Here is a 27,789-nt window from a genome sequence, read left to right on the forward strand (position 1 = left end):
CCCTCTATGCCCACGAATCCCAGCCTCCTTCGAGGCTCGGCTCCACCCCCTTCATCATCACGGCCCTTCTCTTCCTCTCCCTTTTTCCCTCAGCTTCAGGACCTAACCACGCCATTGCTTCGGTTCGAGCCGGAGACTCTCACCGCCCCTTCCTCATTTGCCCCTCCTCCCGCCCTCTTCCGCCTCCGTCGGGCTCGCGCTCCTCCTCTTGGGTCTCGCGCTCGGGGCGCCCTCCGAGGGGGGAGGGGGGGGCAGCTCCCTCCGGGTCGTGCTTGCGGCCCTGCCGCAGCCGCCTCCTCATCTTTCTCCTTCACAGTTCGGCGCAGCGCGGCCATGGTGCGGCGGCGGCGGCGGCGACGGAGCGATGGCGGCCGCCTCGGGGGCGCCGTGGTCCTCCTGGCCCTAGCCTTGTGCGAGCTGCCGGGAGCCCGGGGCCGGGCGCTCGAGTGGTATTCGGCCTTGGTGAGCACTGTGTACGTGGATCCGCTGACGAACGCAACAGTGCAGGGCGCAACCGAAAGCGGCCGCTATGGCGACAACTCGCCCAAGGAGAGCCTGCAGGGTCTGGTGGGCATACCCCGCGCCCCGGGCCGGGACAGGAAGGGCTGCGCCCCTGACACTCGCTACTATGTGCCGCCGCTGGGAGGACGGGCAGCCGGGAGGCGCGAGCCCTGGATCGCTCTGGTGGCCCGAGGAGACTGCACCTTCAAGGACAAGGTGCTCAACGCCGCCCGCAGAAACGCCTCTGCCGTGGTCATCTACAACGAGGAGCACTACGGCAACGGCACCAACTCCATGTCCCACCTTGGTGAGGGGCGCCCCGCCGCGAAAGGGCGGGGGGGTAGGGAAAGGGGGAGGGGAGCGCTCCTAGCGTGGCCAGTGGGTGCAGCCCGAAACATGTCTCCCTCTGCGGAGGAATCCCCTCTTCCCCCAGCCAAGGCCTCGGCCGGCCCTTGCCATCTAGGGACCCTGATAAAGTTACTTCTGTCCATCCACAAGCACTTATTAAGCGCTTTAGGATTTCTCCTCCCCTCCTCTCCTTCTCCCTCCTTCCCTCCCCTCCCCCTCCTTCCCTTCCCCTTCCCTCCGGTCCCTATATCCCCTTCCTCATTTTCTCTCCCTTTCCCTCTCCCCCCTCCTCCCTTCCCTTCCACTCCTCTCCCCATCCCTCCTACCTGCCCTTTTCCCCTTCCTTCCCCCTATTCTGAGCACCTTGGGAGCTAAGGACTGCCTCCCCCCCCCCCCGTTTCAATTTCCTTTGCCTAGGGCTTAGCACTTAGTAGGAGCTTAATAACTTACTGAATAACCTGGAGTAGGCTATTCAAAATTTCCGTATCCCAGGCAACTCTATTTAGACTTGAAGCAATTTAAGCCAGGGTTTGGGGGTGGGCTAGGTGGTGCGGCATTGTGAAAGTCAGGAAAACCTGAGTTCAGACTCTTTTTGGACATTGATGCATCCCACATGGTCCTCACTGTCAGGTAAGTACTGTTATTACCATTTTACAGATGAGGAAACTACCCCTTTTTTTGTATCCCCAGTCAGGAGTTTGCCACATAGTAGGCACTTAATATTCATTGGGGCAAGTCACTCAGCCCCTATCAGTCAGTATTCTGTCGTGGCTATTTGTAACCCTATTTGGGGTTTTCTTGGCAAAGATACTGGAGTGCTTTGACATCTCCTTCTCCAGTTCATTTTACAGGTAAGGAAACTGAGGTAAACAGGATTAAGTGACTTGAACTCAGGAAGATGAGTCTTCAAGTCCTGCATTCTATCCACTGAGACACTTAGCTGCCCAAATATTTATTAAGTGCCTACTGTGTACCAAATTCAGGGGTAAACTCTGAGGATACAGAAGAGGGGCCAGTTTGCTTATCTGTTACATGGTAATAATTATAGGGGCAGCTAGGTGGTGCAGTGGATAAAGCACTGGCCCTGGATTCAGGAGGACCTGGTTCAAATCTGGCCTCAGACATTTGACACTAGCTGTGTGACCCTGGGCAAGTCAACCCTCATTGCCCCACAAAAAAAAGAGAGAGAGAGAATTTGGGGGGCAGCTAGGTGACAGTAGTGGTGTGACCCTGAGCAAGGCACTTAACCCTCAATTGCCCTGCCAAAAAAAAGGCAATAATTCTGAAGAGTGGTAATAATAATGCTTCTTTTGTCACATTATTTCACATAATAGCTATCATTTATCTGGCAATCTTCTTTCTGTTAATCCTCACAACCACCCTGGGGAAAGGTAGCTGCTAGTATTATCTAAAGTTAAGTAATTGCCTCTGTCGGACAGCTAGTAAGTATCTGATGTATTTGAATTCTGGTTTTCCTGACTTCAAGTCCAGTGGTCTGTCCATTGGGCACTAACTGCTAGTTAGTAAGTTACTGATGTACATGGATAAGCTGGTGTCTTCTTACCTGGAATCTGTGAACTTATTTAAAAATTTTTTTTTGGATAATTATTTCATTATAATTAGTTTTCTTTATTTTATGTATTTAAAAAAATTGAAAAAGGGACTGTACTTTTCATATAGGGCCATTAGACTGTCAAAGGGGTCCTTCTTTCCTTCCTTCCTCCCTTCCTCCCTTCCTCCCCTCCCTCTATTGAGAGAAGGGAAGAAATTTTTTGTACAGTAGCTCTGTCAAAGAATGTCTGCAACTAGAGTCTGTTGCCTCTGTTAGTTGAGTAGCGTACTTTATATAGTAGGTCTTCTAGAATCTTGGTTTATCATTAAATTGTTCATAGTTCTTAAGTCTTTCTAAGTTGTTTATCTTCAAAATGTTGCTACTGTATAAATTGTTGAGTTCTGCATCAGTTTATACAAACAAAACTTCCCAGATTTGTTTCTTACCATTTCTTTTGTCATGTTCCATTCACATATAACATAATTTGTTCAGCTATTCTCCAATTGATAGACATCCCCTTTAGGTTCTAATCCTTTGCCACGGCTAAAGAACTGCGCTTGAGCTCTCTCTCTCCATATACACATACATGCATATATCTACACAAATATATATTTAACATGTGTCCTTTTATTTTCTTTCTTTGTGATATAGGACTTAGGTGGGGTCAAAGTGCTTGGTCTTTTAAGCATAATTATAAGAATTGATGAGTATAGGAAGCTGGTATGTAAACCATTTAGTTCTGTAACCATTCTGTTCATTGAATAGCTGTCATATATGCTTGGCAGACTATGAAACAACATTTGATCCTTGTGGTCAGGATTTTACTCTTTAGTAGGAAGAATAAATCATTTATAAATAAACGTCTTATGAGGTATGCCTTATTAAGTATAAACAATAGATTTCATAGAAAGGAAATAGTGATCTTTTTATCGTAAATTTAAATATGAAACACTACAATCTGTAGACTTCTGTTATCTCTATGCTTTTTAAAGTGCATAGTAAATTTAACATAGTAGTAATAAATCTATCCTGCTTGTCTGTATCCCCTTCCGAATTTTTTGCTCCTGTGTATATTTTTAAATGTTTTATTGACTCTGCTCTTTTCATTTCTATTATAACCCACTAACTTCCCCTACCTATAGAAGTCCTTTCTTGTAACCATTTAAAGATCCTTTTCTGATTGTATTGTGATTGTTAGAGGAGATGGCATTTGAACTAGACCTTGAATGCCAAATTAAGGCAGTTACATTCTATGTGCTCTGGGAGGTGAACTGGAAATTGGTAGCTGGAATATCAGTTCCAATGTAGTAATAGTATCTAAGGTAGTGGAGGTAGAAATGAATGGAAAGGAGGAAAAAGAGAATGAATAGGTATTAGTATTGATTTGAATGTAATTTGTCAGGAAGAACAGAACCCAATTTTTAAAACTGGGTGACTTTGAGAGTGAAATCAGGAGGAAGAAATGATTTAGGGAGAGGGATTGGGGGGCAGGGAGAGAAGATGACTCTTACAGATTTGTTGAGTGAAGTGTAGGTCAAGGTGGAATTTGCCTAAGTTGGAAATAGAGGACTAGAATTTATAAGAAGTCCTGGCTTTCTGCTCTACTGTTTAATTATGATTTGGATGGAGACAGTGAAGAACATCAATTGGCATGGTTGAGATAGGGCAGAATTGTAATGACTACTGGACATGGAGAGTTAAACTACCTGGGTTCTAAATTCAGACTTTTCTACTGACCAACTAGACTAGTTTCCTTCATTTAAAGGGGATAGCTAGGTGACTCAGTGGATAAAGCCCCAGCCCTGGATTGAGAAGTACCCAAGTTCAAATGTGGCCTCAGAACTTGACACTTACTAGCTATGTGACCCTGGGCAAGTCACTTAACCCTCCTTGCCCCGCCAAAAAAAAAAAGGAAAAAAAGGTCAGTTAAAGCACCACCTCCTAAATGAGGCTGTTTCTGATTCTCCTAACCAGTTGCTAGGATTCTCCCTGCAAAAAAACAAAAACAAATTATCATGTGTGGTAGTAGCAATAACTTAACATTCCTCCTTCTATGTAGATTAGGCTAGTTTTTCCTTAAAAGATCAATATCTTGACATTCCTTGATACATGATTTGCTCTGGGGACTAAGTTCAGATACTTGACTTTACTTCCTCATCACAAAGCAGTCCCTAGGAACTAGAGTGTCTTGGCTGGTAGATTGAGGTGGGCTTGCTTAACTGAATCAACTCAAGGGGTTATCAGTGCCTTCACCTGCTATGGCTTACTAGTGTCCCATTTTGTTCCAATATCAACCTAAACAACTAGCCTAGCTTAGAACACCTTGTATTTATAGAAGCATAGATTTAGGTATGGAAGGGACCTTAGAGGTTATAGTATGTTAGGGCCAAATTCAGCATGGGGAGAGTTATTGGGCAGCTTGCCATAATATTGGGGTTCAGGAAATAATGGGAGACCTCTAGGTACAGAGTTCCCTCTCTTCCAAACTGCCTTTTTTAGTTATTTCACTAAGACTGATAAGAAAGGAAATTAATAGCCTCTTTTCCACTAACAAATCAGGTTTTATTAATGGGAACAAATCTCTAACACAGGTGAAATTAATAGAGCCAGGGACAAGGAGAAAGGGAATAGGGGAAGGGAAAGATATGACCCACTTCCCAGGCACCTCAAACAAGCTCTGCCTCCTCAGCTACCCAGAATAGCCTGCCTCGCTTCACTAACACAAACTTACCACCACCTGGAATCTGTGGTTCCAAGGAGAACCAGCTGTGCAGTATCTCTGGGTTTGGTTGGAAGGCCAACCACCACCAGCTCCTCTCTCTCTCTCTCTCCTCCTGTCTCTCTGGCTTCCTTCCTGCCTCTCCCACCGGAAGGGAGGTTCTTAGCCATGCTGAGTCTCCAATTGGTTCAACATACCCCCTGGGCTGTCCCCATTATAATTTGGCCAGGCCCATGTGGGCATGGGGGAACTCCTAGGTGGGGCTTTTTCAAGGTTACATCTTTTCAGTCTGACCATGATGAAGCAAAGATGGGGTCTTGGAAATCCCAAATCACACTTAATTCCTTACAAGTACCTACACCCTCTCATTTTATACATGAGGAAACTGAAGCTGAGAGAAGTTAGATGATTTGCCCAAGATCGTAACAGCTAGTTCTGAAGAAATATTCAAAAGCTGTCTAGCATTCTTATCACTATACCATACTAACTGCCTGCACCTTATATTTACTTTGTAAATATTTTGTATTTACTTAACTGTGAACAGAGTGTAGCCTCGAAGTAGAATGTTCCTTTGGACAGGGACTTCTTTTGCTTTGCCATATGAAATTAAACCAGTTCTATAGCCTTGAGCAAGTTTCTTAACTTCTCAGGGTCTCACATCCCTCAACTCACCCCACCCTACCCCTATAATTAGGAGGTTGGACTAGATGACTCCCTTTCTGGGAGGACATTTTAAGATTATAGAATTCTATGAATAAAAGGTGTGAGATTTAAAATTGGATATTAGATCATAAATCTCCCCTACTTAACCTTTCCCTTAATTTATCTCCCAAACTAATAAATGGAAGAAGCTTTTGGTTTTCTAGATAGACCTTTTTATTTATTGTTATGGTAGTCACAAGGTGATGTTGATTAGAAGGATAGGAAAGTAGAAACACAATACAAATCGTCTTAAGTCTAAGCTTAGTCTATATTCCTTATAAAAACTCACCAAACCGAAAAGGCCACCTTTGGAGAGAGACTGTCTGTGCCGCGCCGTCAGGAGTCCCGCCAAGCAGGCAAAAGCCTCTACTTCCGTTCTCTCCACCCCGGAAGTCGAGTCCCGCAGGCAGTCTGACGTGCGCAGCAGGCGGACTGTTCGTCTCCTCCCCAAAAGGGTGGTCCTTGAAAAACTGGCGTCTTTCAGTTATCCTAACTGACTGTTAAAAACTTTCATATTTTACCATAAAGGATTGCCCTTACTGGGCAACATCTGATACATCTTAATTCTCTGGCCACCAAGTTCAGTTCACTTCTCTCTATAATATTTGGCTACTGAGTTTACAGTGATTCTATAGCTGCCTACAGCTGTTCAGATCTTGTGGACTTATAGGAGAATTCAGGTCTAGTACATAACAAGCCATAATTTTAGCTCTAGTGGGTACTTCATAGCTGTATGATCTTGGTCAACTCATATGACCTCTCTGGACCTTAGTTATCATAAGTAAAACAATGGGGTTGGGATTGGCTGATCTGCTAGGCCCATTCCAGCTTTTAAGTGTAAGTACTATGGGAGCATAAAATTTTCTGAAGCTTGATGATACTTGCCTTTAAGAATTAAATTCCAAATCTCCATTAAGGAAGGGACTCAGCATAGATATCTCCTCATTTCCCACCTGTGAGGGAAAAATCCATCCTCTTCTCAATAATTCTCAGGAACTCAGCAAAGAGGTGACAAAGGCTCTTTATTTTCTTCTTATGAGAAGGAGGCATCCTAGTGTGCAGCTAGTGGGTACCCTAGGGTGCAGCAGGCCCTGCTTTATACCCTAGTCCCTAACGCAAATGGACCCTCCCCTTTTTCATCACTGCTGGGGTTACAATCTACCCGCAAAAACTAGCTAATTGGAAGGCAGTATTCCCACCCCTCTTCCTTGTATGGGCATAACTCAGGAGTGGACCTTATACTTCCTTATATGGACACAACTCTGGAGTGGACCTTATTGAGACCAGGACTCCTTGAATCATGTGACCTTGCTAACCTGAGGGGGAGGAGGGGATCTGAGACCTTTGTCCTACAAACAGGTCAGGGGGAGTTATATCCACATTGAGGAGACAACTACCCATTTCTCACAATCCCTCCTCTTTATTTTTGACTATTTGGCTCTTCTCATTCCATTTATTGAATCTCTCCTCTGCCTTTTGGTCTAAATCTGTGAATCCTATGCTATCTAGGCAGATTAGAGCATCAGATGACCCTTTTTACCCCTCTGGGCTGTGTTTCTTTCTTGATTTAGACTCAGATTTGGAGAAATGCTCAGATGCCATGGTAAAGGGGGTGGTCAGCTGCACCAACCCACAAGTCCCAGTCCAGTTAGGGGGTAAAATTGGTCTTCCACCACAATACCACCATAGGTCGGCTGCGGGGAGGATCAGGGATGAAAAATCTACCGAGTTATTCTCGGTTACTTCCCATGTTTGGACACAACTCATGTTACCCAAGACCAGAAAACCTCTCACCCATCTGGAAAGACAGGTGGTATGGTTTCCTGGGATTCCAGCAAAAATGGGGATGATCTTTTCTGCTGTCTTTTTTATTACAGGGAAGTGTAGCTCCAGATTCCTGCAACTCTCACCCTTTGCCAACCTGTTCTGGTCTAATTGAAGGAGACACCAAAACCCCTCCAGACTAAAATGTGGACTTAGAGTATGGGCAGCTGGTCTTCCCAAAGCACTGACCCATTCCATCCGAGCATCTGAATCTCCAAACCCAGTCTCTGTCTCTGCTGTCTGTCTCACATTCTTAATTTCACTGGCTTGTAACTCAGGAGTTTCAGGGTTTCCTAATTTCCCTTCTGGACTTGGAGAGGTTATTTCTGGAGTCTTAAAAGGATAGGGGGGTGTAGGATCCATGGGATTTTCAAAGGATATTCCTATTCTTCTTACAGGATCAGTTCCTCCTTCAGATGCCCATATACCAAATCCTTTTTGCTCCTCCATTACTTGTTTGCCTGAGAAGCTCCCACTACCCCCAAAATGTTACCTCCCTTCCCCCTTTTTGTACCAGGCTTGGTATATTTGTACATTAAAGTCTTTTTAAACTTCGCCCTCAGTCGATCAGATTCCTTATTCACAGTCCACTGCTCTTGTTTTGGCTCTGGTTTTTCTTCTAGAAAAGGTGCCCCTTTTACTGGAGCGTAGTGAGTAGTGAGTCCTGTTTCACTCCTCAATGTCAGGTTCCAACTTGTTGCACTTCCAGGCTCTTATCAATACCCAGTCTCCAGGCTTAAATTGGTGAGCTGGAAACTCGAGAGGAGAATTCTGGGCCAGAAGTCCCTTTTGTCAGAGTAAAGAAAGAGAGACAGAGAGGCCAGAAATATATTCTGATAAACATGCTTTTCATTTCTATTATTGGGAACTCTGTTTCCCTTCCCAAGTAAGGATATCCAAATCTTTTTGAGGGTTTTTACTCTTCACATATACATTTAAGGCTTGGCATACCCAATTTTCTTTTCATTAGACCCAAATTTAGGCCAAAGGACTGAACCTCCCTTGAGGGGAACCCCAGCCCATATTAGGCAACGATATTTTATCATTCTCTTCTTGCATTTTCCTCTATACCTCTCAAGTTTATCCCAGATTTCTAATTTGTCTCCCAAAGGACTGTCTTTGGGAATTTTGGGAAGGTGTACTTTCTTCCTTTTCTGTGTCACTAGAGGTGGCATTCCTCATCTTTAATGAACCCTTTGAATTCTTGGGAACCACCCCTGCCTGGCACACTGCTTGGTATCTCCTGGCACATTGCTTGGCACACCTGGTGCTTACGGACTCCAACTCCCTGGCACACTGCTTGGCTCCCTGGTTGGCACGCCTGGCACCTACGGAGTCTAACAGCCTGGCACTTACAGACTCTAACCGCCTGGCACCTTGGCACACCTGGTACCTATGGACTCTAACCGCCTGGTACCTTGGCACACCCAAAACCAAGAAAGAGAATCCAGGAATCCCAGGATCCTGCATCAGGAGTGAAAAGCTGTTCCAGTGAGAGATGCCAAGAATGCCCCATGCTGTTCAAAGCTTTATCTAACAAATTATTTAATATAACAAAACATTCTATAAGTTACCCTCCTCTACTTCTCTTGAAACAAACTTGAGATGTTAAAAACTTCCCCAAGCCACCTGCAAAGGAGTCCATAAAGTTATACTCCTATTATACCCTTCTAATTTAATGTAAGAAATTAAGAATAGAATTTTCATCTTTGTTTCATAAAGAATCTAATACCATTGCTACCAGATGCCATGGCCAAATTCAACATTGTGTTTATCATGCCACCTGGGATGATCATGGGGGTTACCATAAAAGAACAGAAGTTGCCAAGCCTCATGGAATACAGTGCAAGGGACAATTGGCACCTTGTTTGCTCAGATCTGGTAACTCAGAATAAAGGCAATTAATGTAAAAGAATGAAAATCTCTATGAATAAACTATTTAACTCTCCAGATTAAAACAGCAAGATCCCTTTCACACTTTAGTGCAGCAATTTGGATGCCCTAGTATTAATTTCTTTGCAACAAATTAACTCTCAAATAGAATGAGCCTTCAAGTATTATATACATATAACTTTCTTCTTTTTTTTTTTAAGTGAGGCAATTGGGGTTAAGTGACTTGCCCAGGGTCACACAGCTAGTAAGTATTAAATGTCTGAGGCTGCATTTGAACTCAGGTACTCCTGACTCCAGGGCCGGTGCTCTATCCACTGTGCCACCTAGCTGCCCCAACTTTCTCTCTTCTAAGAAAAGGCACTGAATTCACACTCCCCTTTCCCAAGCAAATGAATTGCCTGGAGCTAACCGATCTTTGTTAATCCTAGACTCTAGAAGGACACTTGGGCCTCCCCCACCTTCCCCAAGCAAATCCTTTTGTTTTTTTAATGGGCCTAGTTTACCCAAGAAGTTCCCTGGGGCAAATTAAAAGAACCCCCTCCCCACAAAACCAAACCAAAGGACCGACACACTGAGTAACTCCAGGACCACCACCCTCTACTCCAGTCTCCCCCACCCCCAGGGAAGACAAGATTAGGTGTGGCTGCTGTCCTTGTGGTGTGAGGGGGGAAGAGAGAGATGACCTAAGGGATCATTCAGGGACCTCTCCCCTGGCTTTCCCCCTCCCAAACAAAACATACTAAACCCCAATAACATTTTGCTCTATTCTCACAATCCCGGGAGGTAAGCTTTCATTCATAAATTCACCCAATACCCCTGCAAAAGACTTATAGCAGTGACTCCCCACCATGAGCCTAACAACCAGAGCGCTGGCTTTTCCTTCCTCCCCACTGCAGTTTCTGTTTTGATAAATTCTTACCCCCATGATGAGCATGCTCCCATTTGTGACGGCTCTGCTGAGTTCCTTGGACTCAGGAGTTGGGGGTGGCCCCCCTGGGCTCCCACCATCGACCATTGCTGTCGAAGAGCACTGGGAGTGCTGGAACCCGGAGGGTCCCCTCAGCTCCCCATAGCTCCCCACATCTCGGTGGGACCTCCAATTGTGAGGGAAAAATCCATCCTCTTCTCAGTAATTCTCAGGAACTCAGCAGAGAGGTGACAAAGGCTCTTTATTTTCTCATGAGAAGGAGGCACCCTAGTGTGCACCTAGTGGGTGCCCAGAAAGGGGGCTCGAAGGCCCTGTTTTATACCCTAGTCCCTAATGCAAATGGACCCTCCCCTTTTTCATCACTGCTGGGGTTACAATCTACCCGCAAAAACTAGCTAATTGGAAGGCAGTATTCCCACCCCTCTTCCTTGTATGGGCATAACTCAGGAGTGGACCTTATACTTTTTTATATGGACACAACTCTGGAGTGGACCTTATTGAGACCAGGAGTCCTTGAATCATGTGACCTTGCTAACCTGAGGGGGAGGAGGGGATCTGAGACCTTTGTCCTATAAACAGGTCAGGGGGTGGATGACTGACTGTTATATCCACATTGAGAGGAGACAACTACCCATTTCTCACACCACCTGGCTACATTACTTTGGGAATTTTCCAGCATGCTCTCTCCCCAATTCCAGCTTCCTTTTGTATACTGTCTTCCCTGGTATTCCCTATTATTCCCTATTAAGCTCCTTGAGGGTAGTCCAGTGCTTAATGCTTATTAATGCTGGCTAGTAGAATCTACATTCTTGGGGGCAGCTAGGTGGCACAGTGGATAAAGCACCGGCCCTGGATTCAGGAGGACCTGAGTTCAAATCTGGGTTCAGACACTTGACACTTACTAGCTGTGTGACCCTGGGTAGGTCACTTAACCCTCATTGCCCCACCAAAAGAAAAAAAAAAGAATCTACATTCTCTTTTGAGGGAAAAAATATTCTAGTGTGTATACAGGAAGTTTCTTCCCCCTCCCCCCAGTTAACAAGCATTTATTTTCTCTTCCTCCCACCTTCCCCCCCCAAGCAAAACACCCTTGTAATATACATAAGCAGAACAAGTCCCCACGTTGTTTATATCTAAAAACATGCTTCATTCTTCATCTTAAATCCATTACCCTCTTTGTAAGGAAATGGATACCATTTCTGAGTACTGTCACAGTGGTGGGGATCCTTAGGTATTCCTCTATAAAGAATTACACTCAGTCCAGTTAGAATTAAAATGGTCTTTTATTTGGCGCCATAGAATGTGGCCTGAGTCAAAAACTTTACCCTTGGGGAGGAGGGCTCAAACATTCTCCTCTCAGAACAGAAGAAAGGCAGAAACTTTTATTGAGGATAGATGGGTGGCCACCTGAAAATGGAAGGTTCATTTGGGGGGGGGGGCAGGAAGCTTGGATATTTGTCATTCCTGAGAGTCATGGGGGATTAATTTTTTTGGAATGATGGTTCTGACCTCTGGAGTTACCTCTGTCTCCTGGCTCCAGTCAGGTAATAGCCTCACCTAATTGACTTTCCTTCTATAGAATTTTATCTCCATCCTGATATCTAGTTGGCCAGTTTAAATTTTAATGGCCCCGTAATTCCTCAGTATGTCTGTCCTATTATCTGGTCATCCTAAATCCCATGTCAGTACCATACCTCGAGACTCAGTTTCCTCATTTGTAAAGTTAAAGGATTGAGACTGGAACAGAAGATCTTAACCTGGGGTCCATGAATTTTAAAAAAATTCATTATTTTCCAAGTTAAAATTCTGACTTTTATTTTACAAATGAAAAATGTTATACAATGAAAAGAAACTTAATGTTTAGGGAATAGTAAAAGTACTATGGTTTTAGTACCAGGAGGGACAGTAGATGTCTGGGTCTGACTATTATTTTAGAGACATCATTTTTTCTCTTTTAAAACATTTTATTGATATGATCTTAACAAATAACACTATCTCTTAGTGATTCCCATTCCACTCCCACAGTGTAAAAAAAAAAAGTCAACTGTGGCCATGTCTAAACAGGCAGTTTTCTGATGAAGAAATCAAAGCTATCTATTGCCACATGAAAAAATGCTCTAAATCATTATTGATCAGAAATGCAAATTAAAACAACTCTGGGGGCAGCTAGGTGGCACAGTAGATAAAGTACCGGTCCTGGATTAAGGAGGACCTGAATTCAAATCTGGCCTCAGACACTTGACTCTTACTAGCTGTGTGACCCTGGGCCAGTCATTCAACCCTCATTGCCCCACCAAAAACAAATAAACAAACAAACTCTGAGTACCATCTATCAGATTGGCTAATATGACAAAATAATAAATGTTGGAGAAGCTGTGGAAATTTTGGAACACTAATGCATTGTTGGTGGAGCTGTGAACTGATCCAACCTTTCTGGAGAGCAATTTGGAACTATGCCCAAAGGGCTATGGGACTGTTCATACCCTTTGACCCCAGTGGTACCACTGCTAGGTCTGTATCCCAAAGAGACCATAGGAAAGGAAAAAGGACCCACATGTACAAAAATATTTATAGCAGCTCTCTTTGTGGTGGCAAAGAATTGGAAATCCTAGGGAATGCCCATCCTTTGGGAAATAACTGAATAAGTTGTGATATATGAATGTAATGAAATACTGTTGTGCTATAAGAAATGATGAGCAGGCAGATGTCAGAAAAACCTAGAAGTACCTAAAGTTATGGGTCTGTTTAGAGGGGAAATCTTAACATTCTCTCTCTTACTGTTCAGAGAGTTGTTAGCTTCTGGAAATAAGATGCAGTATCTTGACCCTGTTTCCCATATCCTTAAACCCTAACTAAAACTAGCAGCCTTTCTGGCTTTGTAATGCTTACTTACTAAATATTATTCACTCTCTTAGTTATATCCACGTAGCACTGAAATAGGTCTTTAATGAAAACAGATGTAGTAATAAGTCATTTTCAGGTCCGAAATGTTCTTCAGCCACAATGATATTTATAATAGCTAACATAAGGGGCAGCTAGGTGGCGCAGTGGATAGAGCACCGGCCCTGGAGTCAGGAGTACCTGAGTTCAAATTCGGCCTCAGACACATAACACTTACTAGCTGTGTGACCCTGGGCAAGTCACTTAACCCTAATTGCCTCACTAAAAAAAAAAAAGCGATATAATAGCTAACATTTATTATAGTACAGGGCCAGACACTGTACTATAAACACTTTACAAATCTCATCTTATTTGGTCCTCACAAGAATCCTGAGAAGTAAGTTATCCTAATTTTACAAATGAGAAAACTGAGACAAGCAGAGGTTCAGTGACTTGCTGGAGGTCACACAGCTAGTATGTGTCTGAGGCCTAATTTGAACTCAGGTCTTCTTGATTACTGGGCCACTGCTCTATCCATTGTGACACCTCATTGATGAAAAATGTTAATAAATAACACATTTTACTCAGTTTGGAAGAATTAAAAAAAGAAAAACAAAAAACTTCAGGATTTCTTCCTAACTGGACTGAAACATAATGAATCCCCTGTGTTCACAAAATTTGAACTCTTCAAAATTATAATTATCTAAAATATGGTAATTGGTTCCAGCCACAGTGTGATTTTTTTTTAATTGCCTGAGGAAAATTGTTATTCTCACCTAGCTTTACAAACTTATTACCAATTCCTCAATTCTTAAGAGGAAAGAGTCATTAATTTGCTATATTGTCCTGCTCATTTGTTTCAGATCCTCCCCTTTACTTTTGATCTCTCTTGTCATACTAAAAACAAAAACCAAAACAAAACTGCTCTTAGCTCCTTTAGTAGGACAAAGAGAGGTGAAAAAAAGAGAATTTTAAATATACCATCTTGCTAATTTCTTTCCTTCTTCCCTACCCCTCAATTATTTTGAATTCTTAATAAAATGGCTGTTTTGAGAACTATAACAATAGGAGTATACCAAGAATGAAGAAAACATTTGACATTGGCAATAATAGGCTTTTTAAAAAAAAAATTAATGTTTTAGTGGACTGAACCAAGTAAGAAAGATTCAACTCCTTTCCTTGAGTCTTTCTAGATTCTTTGAGATCCCTTTTAAGAACTGACCTTAGCAAAATGGGTACATGATTTAGACATAAAAGGTGATACCATAGTAAATTAGGAGAGGAAGTAACCACCTCTCAGATTTATGGAAAGGAGAACAGTTTATGACCAAACAAGAGAGAGGGAATATTGTAAAATGCAAAATGGATGATTTTGATGGCATTAAATTAAAAAGGTTTTTTACAAACAGAAGCAATGCATCCAAAATTAAAAGGGAGGCAGAAAGCTGAGAAACAATTTTTATAGCCACTATTTCTGATAAAGGCCTCATTTCTAAAATACATCAGGAACTAAATCAAATTTATAAGAATGCAAGTCATTCTGACTATTGAGAAATAGTCAGTGATAAGAAATCAAAGCTATCTATTGCCATATGAAAAAAATGCTCTATATCACTGTTGATGAGAGAAATGCAAATTAAAACAACTCTGAGGTACCACCTGACACCTATCAAATTGGCTAATATGATAAAAAAGGAAAATAATAAATGTTGGAGAAGCTGTGGAAAAATTGGAACACTTAATGCATGTGAACTGATCCTACCATTCTGGTGAGCAATTTGGAACTCTGCCCAAAGGGCTATAAAGCTGTGCATACCCTTTGACCCAGCAATACCACTATTAGGTCTTTTTCCCAAAGAGATCATAAAAAAGAGAAAAGGACCCACATGTACAAAAATATTTATAGCTGCTCTTTTTGTGGTGGCAAGAAATTGGAAATTGAGGGGATGCCCATCAATTGGGGAATGGCTGAACAAGTTGTGGTATATGAATGTAATGGAATTCTGTTGTGCTGTAAGAAACAATGAGCATGGGGATTTCAGAGAAACCTGGAAGGTGTAACAATTGGAGTGACACCACCTGCTGGAGAGTTACTGTAGGAAAGCTCTGCTGTGAGGAGAAAGCATCTGAGGGCAAGCCATGTGGCTTGGGAGGTCAGTTCCTTGGTGTCAGGAAGTGACGTTTGCTCATGGGTACTGTCTATCAAAGCTACTAGCCAATTAGCTTGGAACTGTGTGTGCCTATGGATAGGATGTTCCAGGTTTCACAGGAGGCTCCATCCCTCACTCTCTTTCTCGAGGACTTCAAGGGGAAGAGGAGCTAGAAATGCTGGCTCCCTGAGATAGATAGCTGTAGGCATCTAGGCCTCTCTTCATCAAATTTTTATTATCTTTAATAAATGCTTATAATTTATTGGCAACCACTCATTAGATATTTTAGACAGTATAGCTAGATAGCAACCTTACAAAGAACATGAATTGATGCTGTGAGATGGGGTACACATTGTACACAGTATCAACAACATTGTTTGTTGATCAACTGTGATAGACTTGACTCTTCTCAGCAGCACAATGGTCCGAGATAGTTCCAAAGGACTCATGATGGAAAATGCTCTCCAAATCCAGAACAAAAGAACTATGGAATCTAGATGCAGATTGAACCATACTATTTCTATTTTTTTTTTGTTTTTCTTTTTTGAGGTTTTTCCTTTTTGCTCTGATTCTTCTTTCACAGCATGACTAATGCAGAAATATGTTTAATGTGATTGTACATATATAACCTATATCAAATTGCTTGCTGTCTTGGGGAGGGGGGGAGGGAGGGGAGAGATGGAGAAAAATTTGAAACTAGAAATCTTATAAAAACAAATGTTGAAAACTATCTCTACATATAATGGAAATAATAAAATACTTTTATGGAAATAATAAAAAAGAAAAAAAGAACTGACCTCAGGGGGCAGCTAGGCGTCACAGTGGATAAAGCACTGGTCCTGGATCCAGAAGGACCTGAGTTCAAATCCAGCCTCAGACACTTGACACTTACTACCTTTGTGACCCTGGGAAAGTCACTTAACCCTCATTGCTCCACAAAAAAAAAAAAAGGAAGGGAAAAAAAAAAGAATTGACTTTGTTATAACTCATTTCAGGTATAAAACCAAATGAAAACATGACCCTTTTTTTCCTTTTTATTTTTCTCCCTTGAAATCTGCAATTGGTTCCTGAACATCCAAGTTGGCTTCTAGATCCAAATTTAATTTGTCAAGATTTGGCCTAAGTGGTAAACTTGAATCATAAAATTTTAGAGAGGTGGTAGGGGACTTTTGAGATAATTTCTTTCTTTCTTTTTTTTTCTTTTTTTATGGGGCAATGGGGTTAAGTGACTTGCCCAGGGTCACACAGCTAGTAAGTGTTAAGTGTCTGAGGCCGGATTTGAACTCAGGAACTCCTGAATCCAGGACCGTTGCTTTATCCACTGCGCCACCTAGCCGCCCCCTAAGATAATTTCTTTCAGTGGAGAAAGGTCTTTTCTTTTTATGGCTAAGAAAACTTAAGATACCCAAGTTGGTAACCTGTTGAATAGAGTGCTGGACTTTCAGTTGGAAGATATGATTTCAAATGCCGCTTTAGACTTACTTCCTGTGTGACTGTGGACAAATCATATAAAGTTTAAATTCTTTCAGCCTGAGTTTCCTCATCTCCTTATTTGAGCATCAAATGAGATATATGTAAACCACTTTTGTTATGTGTATATGCCATTTAAGTAAACAGACCCATGTCTGCAGGTACCTCATTTAAAGTAATCCAAAAAGGGGATAGAAGAGGTCACTGTGAATGAATAAAGGTGTTAATATTACATCAAAAATGTAAAGTTTCCAGAATTTTTTTTGGACTTGCTATGGTTCATATTTCCATTCTCTCCAAAATATCTACTGTGCTTTTATTAGCTCTTTGTGGGTCTAAAGTCTATGTATAAATTTAGTTTCTTTATAAAATTATGTCTAGTGTATTTAAAGATTTAACAGAGAAATGTAAAAAGTATTTCAGAGTGAAATTCAGGGATTTTTTTTTCCTATGCCAGATATATGGAAGAGTTATAGCTTTTACTTTAGGAGTAACGTATTTTCCAGTTAGGGCAGAGACAGTAATATGTGAGTTAAACAAGCCTGGTCCCTCTGGTAGCTACACAGTTAAGACTACATAATGACTCAAAAGAGAGATTAAAGATAAGGCAGAGATCATATGAATGGAATAGCCCGTATTTCAATAATTCACTTTTTTGAAAAGCCAGAGCCACTCAACAGCTTCCCAAAGTTCTTTGTGTGAAATCATGTATTATTGTAGTCTGGTTTATTGGAAAAGAATAGGACAGGATAGACAGAAGTGAAATGTTACTCAAGGACCCGTACCTAGCTAGGACAGAGAAATACGATTCAGTTCCTCAGACTTACAGTACTTTCTGCCTTCTTGTCAATAGCACTTTCAAGATAAAATTCATTGCCCATCAGATATTATGTGAGTTTTCAGTGTCTCCTAATTAGAATATAGTCCAACCAAACTGGACTGATTGTTAGCACTCCTCAACCTTTCCTTCCTTTCTACCTTAATTCATGCTGTTCCCATTTCTTGTATTTCTCCCGACTCCCATGTCCAACTTGACCAATTCATTTTCTGTTTGTCATGGCACAGCTCAAATGCTAATTTCTGTCATATCCTTTATATTTTTTTACCCCTTTCCTTAGCGCCCCCCACCCCACCCCGAACCCTGGAAATGAGATTGCATTTTGGGCCTTTCCTAGGGCCCTAAATGCTCATATATTTGATTGTAAGCTCCTTGAGATCAGGATTTGTCTTAATCATCTTTGTATTTCCCATAGTAGGCCTACTCAGTGAATGTTGAATTTTGAGTAATTATTCTATATATAGAATATATATGTGTGCATATATGCATGTATGTGTATATATATTATATATGTGTAAAAGGTCTGGTTTTTGATGCCACTATATGGGATAAGCCTATAGATATAGATCTTACAGCTTTATAGCTTATATATAGATATCTATATCAAAGCACTTTACATATATTTTTGTTTACCTTGACAGCACTCTGTCATGCAAGTAGTATTATCCTCCTCTTCTGTAGGTGGTGAAGTGACTTACCTGAGGTCACCTGGAAAGTAAGTGACAGAGCTACAACTTACCCACTAGGTTGTAAACTCCTTGTAACATTTTTCATAATCACTTAAATCCTTCTTGGATCAAATTTAAGCTCAACCTACACCGTGCATGCTTAATATTGATCCATGGTTTTTTGTGTTTTTTTCCTCAACAGGGACTGGAAATACAGTGGTAATTATGGTTAGCTATCCAAAAGGAATAGAAATTTTGGGGCCAGTGCAAAGAGGAATTCCAGTTAAAATGACCATAGAAGTTGGTACACGTCATGTGCAAGAGTTCATCAGTGGTCAATCTGTTGTGTTTGTAGCCATTGCTTTTATCACCATGATGATCATATCATTAGCTTGGCTGATATTTTACTACATACAGCGTTTCCTATATGCTGGTTCACAGTTTGGAAATCAGGTAATTATAGGTAATAGCCTTTAAAAAAATTTTTTTTAGTAAAACACTTAATATTTGGAAGTCATTTCTAAATTCACTATAATGCCATTCCAATTTGATGTTTTGGAAAAAACATTGAGTCACTTGTTAATTTGGATGTACTTAATTTCAGTATAGAGAAAAATTTCAGTAATTTCAGGGAGAAATTAGTCTAGTTTGGTGGAAGATGAAGTAATTGTTAGGTGTGGATCATAATTTCATCTGATTTTGACCTTTTGTCTTTAGTGCAGTCTTTCAGACAAAAAGACCTTATAAATTACAGAAAGTTTTCTCATCTGTATTGGTGGAAGAATTTCCTTTGTCCATAAAATTCACTAAAACATTTAAAATAATGTTTTCACTAAAGTTAATTTTAAGTTCAAGTAATTACAAATATGTTGTCTTCCGAAGACCCATAGAAAAGAAACAAAGAAAGCTATTGGGCAACTTCAGCTTCATACCGTAAAGCGTGGAGACAAGGTAATGTCTAATGCTTCTGGTTTATTTATGTTTGTGTGTAGAAAATACATTTGGTTCACTTTAACATGGCTAATCTTTTAAACAGGAAATATGTGCAAGAAAAGTTAGGGGGCAGCTAGGTGGTGCAGTGGATAGAGCACCGGCCCTGGAGTCAGGAGTACCTGAGTTCAAATCCGGCCTCAGACACTTAACACTTAATAGCTGTGTGACCCTGGGCAAGTCACTTAACCCCAATTGTCTCACTAAAAAAAAAAAAAAGAAAGAAAAGAAAAGTTAGGATAGGGGGCAGCTAGGTGGTACAGTGGATAAAGCACCAGCCCTGGATCCAGGAGGACCTGAGTTCAAATCCAGCCTCAGATACTTGCCACTTACTAGCTATGTGACCCTGGGCAAGTCACTTAACCCTCATTGCCCTGCAGAGAGAGAGAGAGAGAGGTTAGGATAGACAGAAATAACAAGTTGCAAAACAAAATTTAAGTTTATGGACAAGTCTAAAGATTCTGGCAGCCGAGAGAGAGAGATGTAGGTATATACATATATAAATAGAAAATTATGTATATGCTTGTGTATATATATATATATATATATATATATATATATATAATATACACATACATCTTCCTCCCCTCAACTTTGTGAAAGGAGTATTTGTATTCTTGGTGTTTTGTTTTCATTTTAAAACTTAGAAACAGACATGTCCATGACCAATCTTAAGTTCAAAATAATATAAGCTTTAAAAATGTCTTTGAGAAATTATATTATTTGAACTCTCTTCTCTCTCAGTACTTCAGATTACTGGCAGATAATTTCTTTTAAAAAATTAAAGGATTTATTTGTACATTTTTTTAAAAAGGCATACAGCAATGGCAGTATTTTTTGTTCTCAATACATTTGTGCTGTGTAAAAATACCATAATATTCTACAGATGTATAAAACACCAATTTTGTTTGTTGCAAAGACTTTCTAGTTTTATTATCTTGCAACAAGTTATTAAATATTGCTTCCCCTGCATCTCTTCCTCCCTCCCCCTATGTCAGAATAACTGACCCAGAATAAGACTGCCCTAAAAAAGCATACTTACTAATTCATGGATTCTCTACTGATCTGCTTAAGGGATTAAAGCATAATAGAAACTTAATAGGTGATGGTTGGGTGCTGCCCTGAATTAGATATTGGTAGTTAGTATGAAATATATTTAAAATAAAAATCTTTAAAAATAATATTCAATGTTATTACTATTGGTGATTACCATAAAACCAAATATACAAACTACTTGTGATTATACTTCATTATACTTTTTGTAAGGAAATCTAAAAAAAAAAGTGATTGACTTTTTATATGGCATTTTAGAAAACATTTTCTTGATATATTTGTTTTTTCTAAAATATACACAATGTGTAGTTTAGCAGTTACTGCAGATTAAGAATTTTAAAAGAATGACTGTGCACAGTGATCTTCCTGCCCTTAAGAAACTGACAGTATTTGTTTCTCAGTATTAAGTGGAAGACAATTTAAGGAGCCATATCCCAGTTTTCTAAAAAGAATGTTAAATTGATTAGGTGTGTGGGTGTGAATTGATTAAAATAATATTTTTATCTTGTCTGGTTACATTTTAAAAGCAGATGTAAAAATATAAGCAGGCTAGACTTTGTTTATGTAATCTTTAGAATGTGAAAATTGGTTAGATTATTTATACAACTTTGGACTGACGTGAATTTTTTCTTTTCACCTGTTTTCTTTGTACCATAACTTTGTGATTAAAAATTTGGCAGCAGTCTTTCATCATCAGTATTTTAGATCACACAACATAAATTTGTGATTCATTGTTGTTTTATTAAGAATATTTGTAATTACTTTTCCTCCTATAGGGAATTGATGTTGATGCTGAAAATTGTGCAGTGTGCATTGAAAATTATAACCAAAGGATATTGTTAGAATTCTGCCATGCAAGTATGTTTCTTAAATAATTTTAATAAACTTAATTCCTTTTAATTCCTCTTTCTTTCATATACTACTTTAGATTATTTTAGTAATATCTTTAACTTGCAATATCATTTTAAAAGTTTTTTGCTTAGCATGAAAAATTACTAAGTATTACTAAGACTTAAGTCCAGTACATAGTATAATATATAAATATAGATTGTTTTGATAGCCAACATTGGGACCTTTTTAGAATTGTGGGTCCTTGTAGGTATCAGTGATCTTTTGTCCATACACAGACATACATGCATGCATACACATTGTATATTTCAAATCATCTTCTTTGATTTAAAGAATCAAATGACCCAGAAATGTAGAAATAGGAGATTACTGCTACTGGGGAGCATGTCTATTGGATCTTAGCCCCTAAAGACTACACTGAACTTAGTACCTGAATACTACTACTTTAATAGGCAGCTAACAAAATGTATCTCAAAAAGGATACAACGAGAGTGAGGGTTATTAGAAACACAGCATGGGTGTAAGGAGAAGACAAGTGGATGTGGTGGTGAATGGCAGAACATTGTAAAAAGAGAGCTTGTGATATATAACTTTTGCACTATTGTGCTAGATTGTATTTAGAGAATAAGTGAAATAAACAGTACTACTGATGGTTTTCCCCCCTTCCTATAAAATTCTTCTGTGGTTACACTTACAATAACTGTCAGTGTTGGAAAATCATTATGATTTTGAAAGAGGAGTTAATTATACCCTTCTTTAAAAGAACTTTTTTTGGGGGCAGCTAGGTGGTACAGTGGATAAAGCACCGGCCCTGGCTTCAGGAGTTCAAATCCGGCCTCAGACCCTGGGCAAGTCACTTAATTCTCATTGCCCCAGAAAAACAAACAAACAAACAATAAAATAAAGTAACTTTTTGGTCAGTATAAGGTATTATCTTGTAAAGAAATTATAGCTTGCTTCAAGTCTTTTTCCTGTTTAATTATACTTTCAAGGCATATAGCAGATTATTATATAATTATATTTTACTTTTCATTCTCAAAGTGCTTCATTATTAGAATAAGTATTAGTATCTTTGAATGAGATGGGAGCAAGTATTATCAAAATCAAACTGAAGTACTTGAATACAACTGAGTATAAATCTATAGTTCTTGATTTGTATTTAGTATTCTTTGAATTAGCTGAAGTTTTAGAGTAATAATCTGGAGGACTATTTTGGTGGGGTGGTGGCAGGTAGAGGAGGTGGGATGGGTCTCTTAACTTTTTGTCCAGGTTGGAAATACAGGCTTCATCCTTGATAGTGGAAGTTTTCACCTACTGTTTTTCCAACCTGGACCACTTCACTGGTCCTTAGGCATATTGGACACCTTCTTCTCCCAGGGGCTCACTATATGAATGCCAGTTCTAGTTCTAGTGCCACTCAAGAATTCTAAACTCTGTTATATGTTATAATTAAATAAAATATAATTAAATTGAGTTGCTACATCTTCTAAAATGACTTTTGAGGATTTTTTAAAATAAAGATTTTGTCAAATAAGGAAAATATATCCTAAATAGGAAGGAATTCATATGACCAATTAAGGTAGGTAGACTTTTTTGCTTTTACCTCAAGTGGAACCTTCTCATTAAGTATTTTGAACAAAATTATCTTGTAGTATGAAGGAGAATTTCCTTTTAGTTTTCACATTGTACTTGCTAACATGTAACCCAGAAGATTTCGAATGGTTTAATAGGTTGATCATTGAATTTATTTTAACTATATTTAACCTATTTTGTAGGATGATAAGCAAGTAGTATAGTTTTTATTCACTTAAAAAGTGTTTTTCTTTTGAAATGTTAACACATACTTAATTTTTTTTTAGGCATATTTTTCATAGAACATGCATTGACCCCTGGCTTTTGGACCACCGAACTTGTCCAATGTGTAAACTTGATGTCATCAAAGCCCTAGGATATTGGGTTAGTTAAATTTTTATTTAAGTTCAATTTTCCATCCAAAATTTCAATTATACTATATTAATATAGTGTGTATGTATATAATATATATGTTATGTATATATAATGTATATATTTATATAGTATATGTATTTTACTCCTAAATCACTGATTCACATGAAGAAAGACTACTTGCATTCAAAATATAGACAAATTTTCTTCAGGCAAGGGAAAGGAGGTAATCCTCAACTAGTATTATTTTGTAATTATCAAACAATTCCCCAAGGATGTTTAACTTGACTTATGGCAAGTACTAGGTACCATGTGCAAAACACCATCTAGGCAATAGTAACTCAATATGAATCACTTGTTTTCAAGAAGTTTAAGCTGTCTAAGATAGAAGAGATAAGGCGTGTACACACATAGGTATGACACAAAGCGTATATGGAGATGATCAATCAGCAAGCATTTACAAAAGTACCTACCATGTGTTAGGAGCTATCCTAGACCCTGGGGATACAAATAAATTAATGGTATAATTGCTAATCTTAAAGAGCTACATTCAAATGAGGAAGTAATGAATAAGTATGTAGAAAATAAAAGATACAAAATCTGCCTTCAAGTTTGCTTTCTAGTTGTATGATATACAACATGTAAGTAAGTATATAAAATGTAAATATAAGAAAAATTGAGTAGGGGAGCTGTAGCAGGGAGCAACAGGGTTGGGTGAGGAAAGAATTGAGCTGAGTTTTGAAGAAAACTTGGGATTCTAAGAGTCTAATATGAAGAGGAATGAATTCTAGTTATGATTGACAGTCAGTACAGAGGCACAAAGATGAGACATGGAATGCTATATGTGGAGAACAGGAAGAAAACCAGTTGGATTATATAGTGAAAGAGAGTCATGTATAGGGTGTCCCAAAGTTTTAGTGCTGTTGTGAACTATTAAACTCTTTAAACTTTAAAGCTACACTAAGACTTTGGGATACTTTATATAATTAAGCTGGAAAAGTAAATTGGAACAAGTTTGAAAAGAGCTTTAAATTCCAAAGGAATTTAAAAAAAATTAATTCCTAGAAATAATAGAGTAGTCACAGTTTGAGGAGAGTGACCTGGTCAGACTTTATCCCTTATAATCTTATTTATTCCTTATATAATTCCTTATGAACACTTCTTTTGAGTTTGTAACTGTAGTCATTTTGGGTAGTTTTGCTTCAGAGTCCAACTCAAGCGTCACCTTGTATGTGAGACCTTTTCTGACTTTGCCTCTTTTCTCCTTCCTCCTACTTGATGGCCTGTCTCCCCCAGATTATTTTGTTTTATACATATACACACATGGATAGCTCTCATTTTCTTTATAGACAACATACATGTAGTCTCTCTCCAGTAAAATGTAAGGTCTTTTTGTCTTCAAAGACTGCCTTACCTGAATTCCTAAGTTTTATTGTTTTAATCTTGAGCACAGTTATTTATAATGTTTCTATAATGTTCATTGAGCTATTCATTTGTGAATCATTACTTATTCTTTTCTACTGGTTCTTGTATTCATGTTTCCTTTTTCCATTATTAATAGTTTGTACAAGTTGCATCTGTTAAACTTGCCTTTTATATTTATTATTCTTTTCTGCCATATTAATGATAATTTTTTAAAAAGTTAACAATAAAATAGTGAGAAATAAATATTCTTTAATCTTTACAATTAGAACTTGCCATAAAAAAATAACATTCTGACGAGTTTGATTACTTGTATTGTTGGGAAAAGAAGTTTTGTTTTATGTGATTTCTTTAAAATTAATATTTTGCCATTTAAGGGAAATCTTGAGGATACACAGGATATAACAGCTCCAGAATCCATTCCTGGTCATGTTTCAATTGTGAATTTGAGTGTCACTTTACAAGATGAAGACAGAAATGAAATAAGCAATTTGCCATCATCTTCTACAGATGGACCTGGGCTACCGTGCAACAACTTTAAAGATGATACAGGGGAAAATATGGCATTACTAGGTAAGTAGTTATACTTACAGTACTTACATTACAATAAGATGATACTTTGAAAATATTAAAAGTCAGTTGGGGGGGGAAGGGAACATGTTTTATTGTGAGGAAAGAACATACAAAAATATGTCAAGAAAATATAAATAGGAGTACATATTTTATGAATTATTGTATACAGAGGAAATATTAAGCCACAGTTGTGTTAAAAAAATTGTTGCTGTCTAATAAACCTCAGAGTAGAGAAAAAGGAAGAAAATTTAAGAGATCATTTAGTTCAGCTTCTCACCCTATTGGATCTCTCCAATCTCTACTTGAACATTTAAGTGATAGGGAATCTCATAAGATTTCTTGAAGGTTTTAATGATTACTTTAAAAGTTTTTCTTTTCTGTGGAATGAGGTAATGCAAGCTGAGACTACAGAAACCAGAAAAGGGTTCATATTGTTTTATTTTCCTCAATTCCATACAACAAAAATTTTGATATTTAAAACAAAATTTTGAGTTACATATTTTCCCCCTCCCTCCCTCCCATTTCTCCTCCTTGAGAAGCCAAGCAGTTATACATGTGTAATCATGCAAAACATTCCATATCTGTACCCTTGGGTGTGTGTGGGTGTGTGTGTGTGTGTGTGTGTGTGTGTGTGTAACAACTTGAGATATTTGTTACCTGTTAATTTAGTTCTACTTAAATGCTAAGGATAAATGTATGATTTTTATGGCTGTATGTATATTTGACTATTTGTTTGTAATGGATATAAGTTTAAGGATATATAGGATATGTGCTGCTTTTTTTTTCCCATTAACTGAAAAAGCCATTTTAAAGACTGTGGATTTAGATGACCTCATCATTTAGTCTGATTTTATTTTGCAGAGAAGGAAATTGAGAGAGGTTAAGTGACTTGACCAGGGTTACATGTAGCTAAGTAACATAACTGAGGTTCACATTCAAATTCTCTGCTTGTAATTTTAACTGAAATCTCCTTTTCTTTGCTTTCCACTTTTGGAGTAACCCAGAATAAATCTTTCTTCTTTCACTTTTGAGTTCTCTTTTGTTCTTTACAGGTTAGCTACATTCACTTGAGTTTTTGGTGTATCGTTAACATTTCTGTTGTTGTGTCTGGTTTTTTTTCTTGACTCTGTTCACTCTGTCTTCTGCGTCAGTTCACCCATGTCTTTCTTTATTTCACTGTATTCATGTGATAGCTTTTAAAGGGTTTCGCTGATAGTATATGTGAGGATAAAATTTAAATTATTTTTGATGGAGAATATTTCTTTGATCTAATTTTTACAAACTCAAGTTGATACAGAAAATCTATAATTTTTTTCCTGAATAAGTAGTCACCAAGTGAATAGTTAAATAATGGTTATTTTCTTGAAACCAGTAAGTTTGCTGGTGCTTATTTTCCAGGAAATATGGACTGATGTGGTATTACTTTTTTTAACTTTGTTTTAGAGAGAGATGGCAATGATGCTTCGCAGGAAGAGCCTGGGTTCGTAATGGATGTTTTCCATTCAGTAGCTTCACAGCAGCTTTTTGGACTGCATTAGAGAACATTTTATTTTTTTATCTTATTAGCACATACTTTGTACATTGGAAAAATTATGTTCTTTCAGACTTTTCTAGTTCTTATTTGTAAAAGGGCTAAGATATTTTGGTTCAAAAAGGAAGTTTTTAATTATTCTTCATGTTGACCTGCTGGAAAATGCATTTTCTGTTTGGAAAAATTTTGTGATATCAGACTGTTACAGAAAGTGTAACTTAAGAAAGTAACTAATGTAAAATGTTGGGTGTCAACATTACAGTAGCTAAAGTATAAGAAATATTATTTTCTGAAAGTTGAGTTAAGAATAAGCACAATTTATTTGATATATCTTGATAGTGGCTTTGTTTAATTAAATATTTTCCCTGGAGGAAAACATATTCATGGTTTAGGGAAACTTCTTCAAAGATGAGACCTTTATAATAACACTATTGTCTATGTGTGTCTTGTATGTAAATAATTCAGATCTTAATTAGAAATAGGTTATTTTCTTTTACTGTTTGAGACTGTTTAAAAAAAAACACTAACTACAATATATTTTTTCCTGTTTCTTGTGACATCTTGCAGTGGGAAAAGAAGATTGTTGACAAAATTTTCTATAAATAAAAAAAGCAATTCATATTCTCTTCTACCTCACTACTGGTTTTTCTGTGCTTCATTAAGGAAATTAAGCAAAATAACTATCATGTTGTTGCTGTTGTTAGTGGGTTTTTTGTTTTGTTTTTTTTTGCGGGGGGTATTGGGGGTTAAGTGACTTGCCCAGGGTCACACAGCTAGCAAGTGTCAAGTGTCTGAGGCCAGATTTTAAACTCAGGTCCTCCTGAATCCATGGCCAGTGCTTTATCCACTGCACCACCTAGCTGCCCTGCTGTTGTTTGTTTTTTTTTTTCTTTTTTCTTTTGTGTGAGGCAATTGAGGTTAAGTGACTTGCCCAGGGTCACACAGCTAGTAATT

General features: G+C 38.8%; 1 protein-coding gene across 1 annotated transcript; it reads left to right on the top strand.

Annotated features, from left to right (window-relative positions):
• On the top strand, positions 1 to 27,493 carry RNF149 (ring finger protein 149). Its single transcript, XM_043998812.1, is given in 8 exon segments — positions 1 to 808; positions 18,676 to 18,926; positions 19,356 to 19,424; positions 21,293 to 21,341; positions 21,344 to 21,374; positions 23,225 to 23,321; positions 25,109 to 25,304; positions 26,748 to 27,493. Coding segments are annotated over 8 exon segments (1,590 nt in total). The 5' UTR covers positions 1 to 6; the 3' UTR covers positions 26,843 to 27,493.
• Positions 27,494 to 27,789: the final 296 nt, after the last annotated feature.

Source organism: Dromiciops gliroides, chromosome 3 (assembly GCF_019393635.1).
Source record: "Dromiciops gliroides isolate mDroGli1 chromosome 3, mDroGli1.pri, whole genome shotgun sequence".
In the NCBI taxonomy this organism is placed as follows: domain Eukaryota; kingdom Metazoa; phylum Chordata; class Mammalia; order Microbiotheria; family Microbiotheriidae; genus Dromiciops; species Dromiciops gliroides.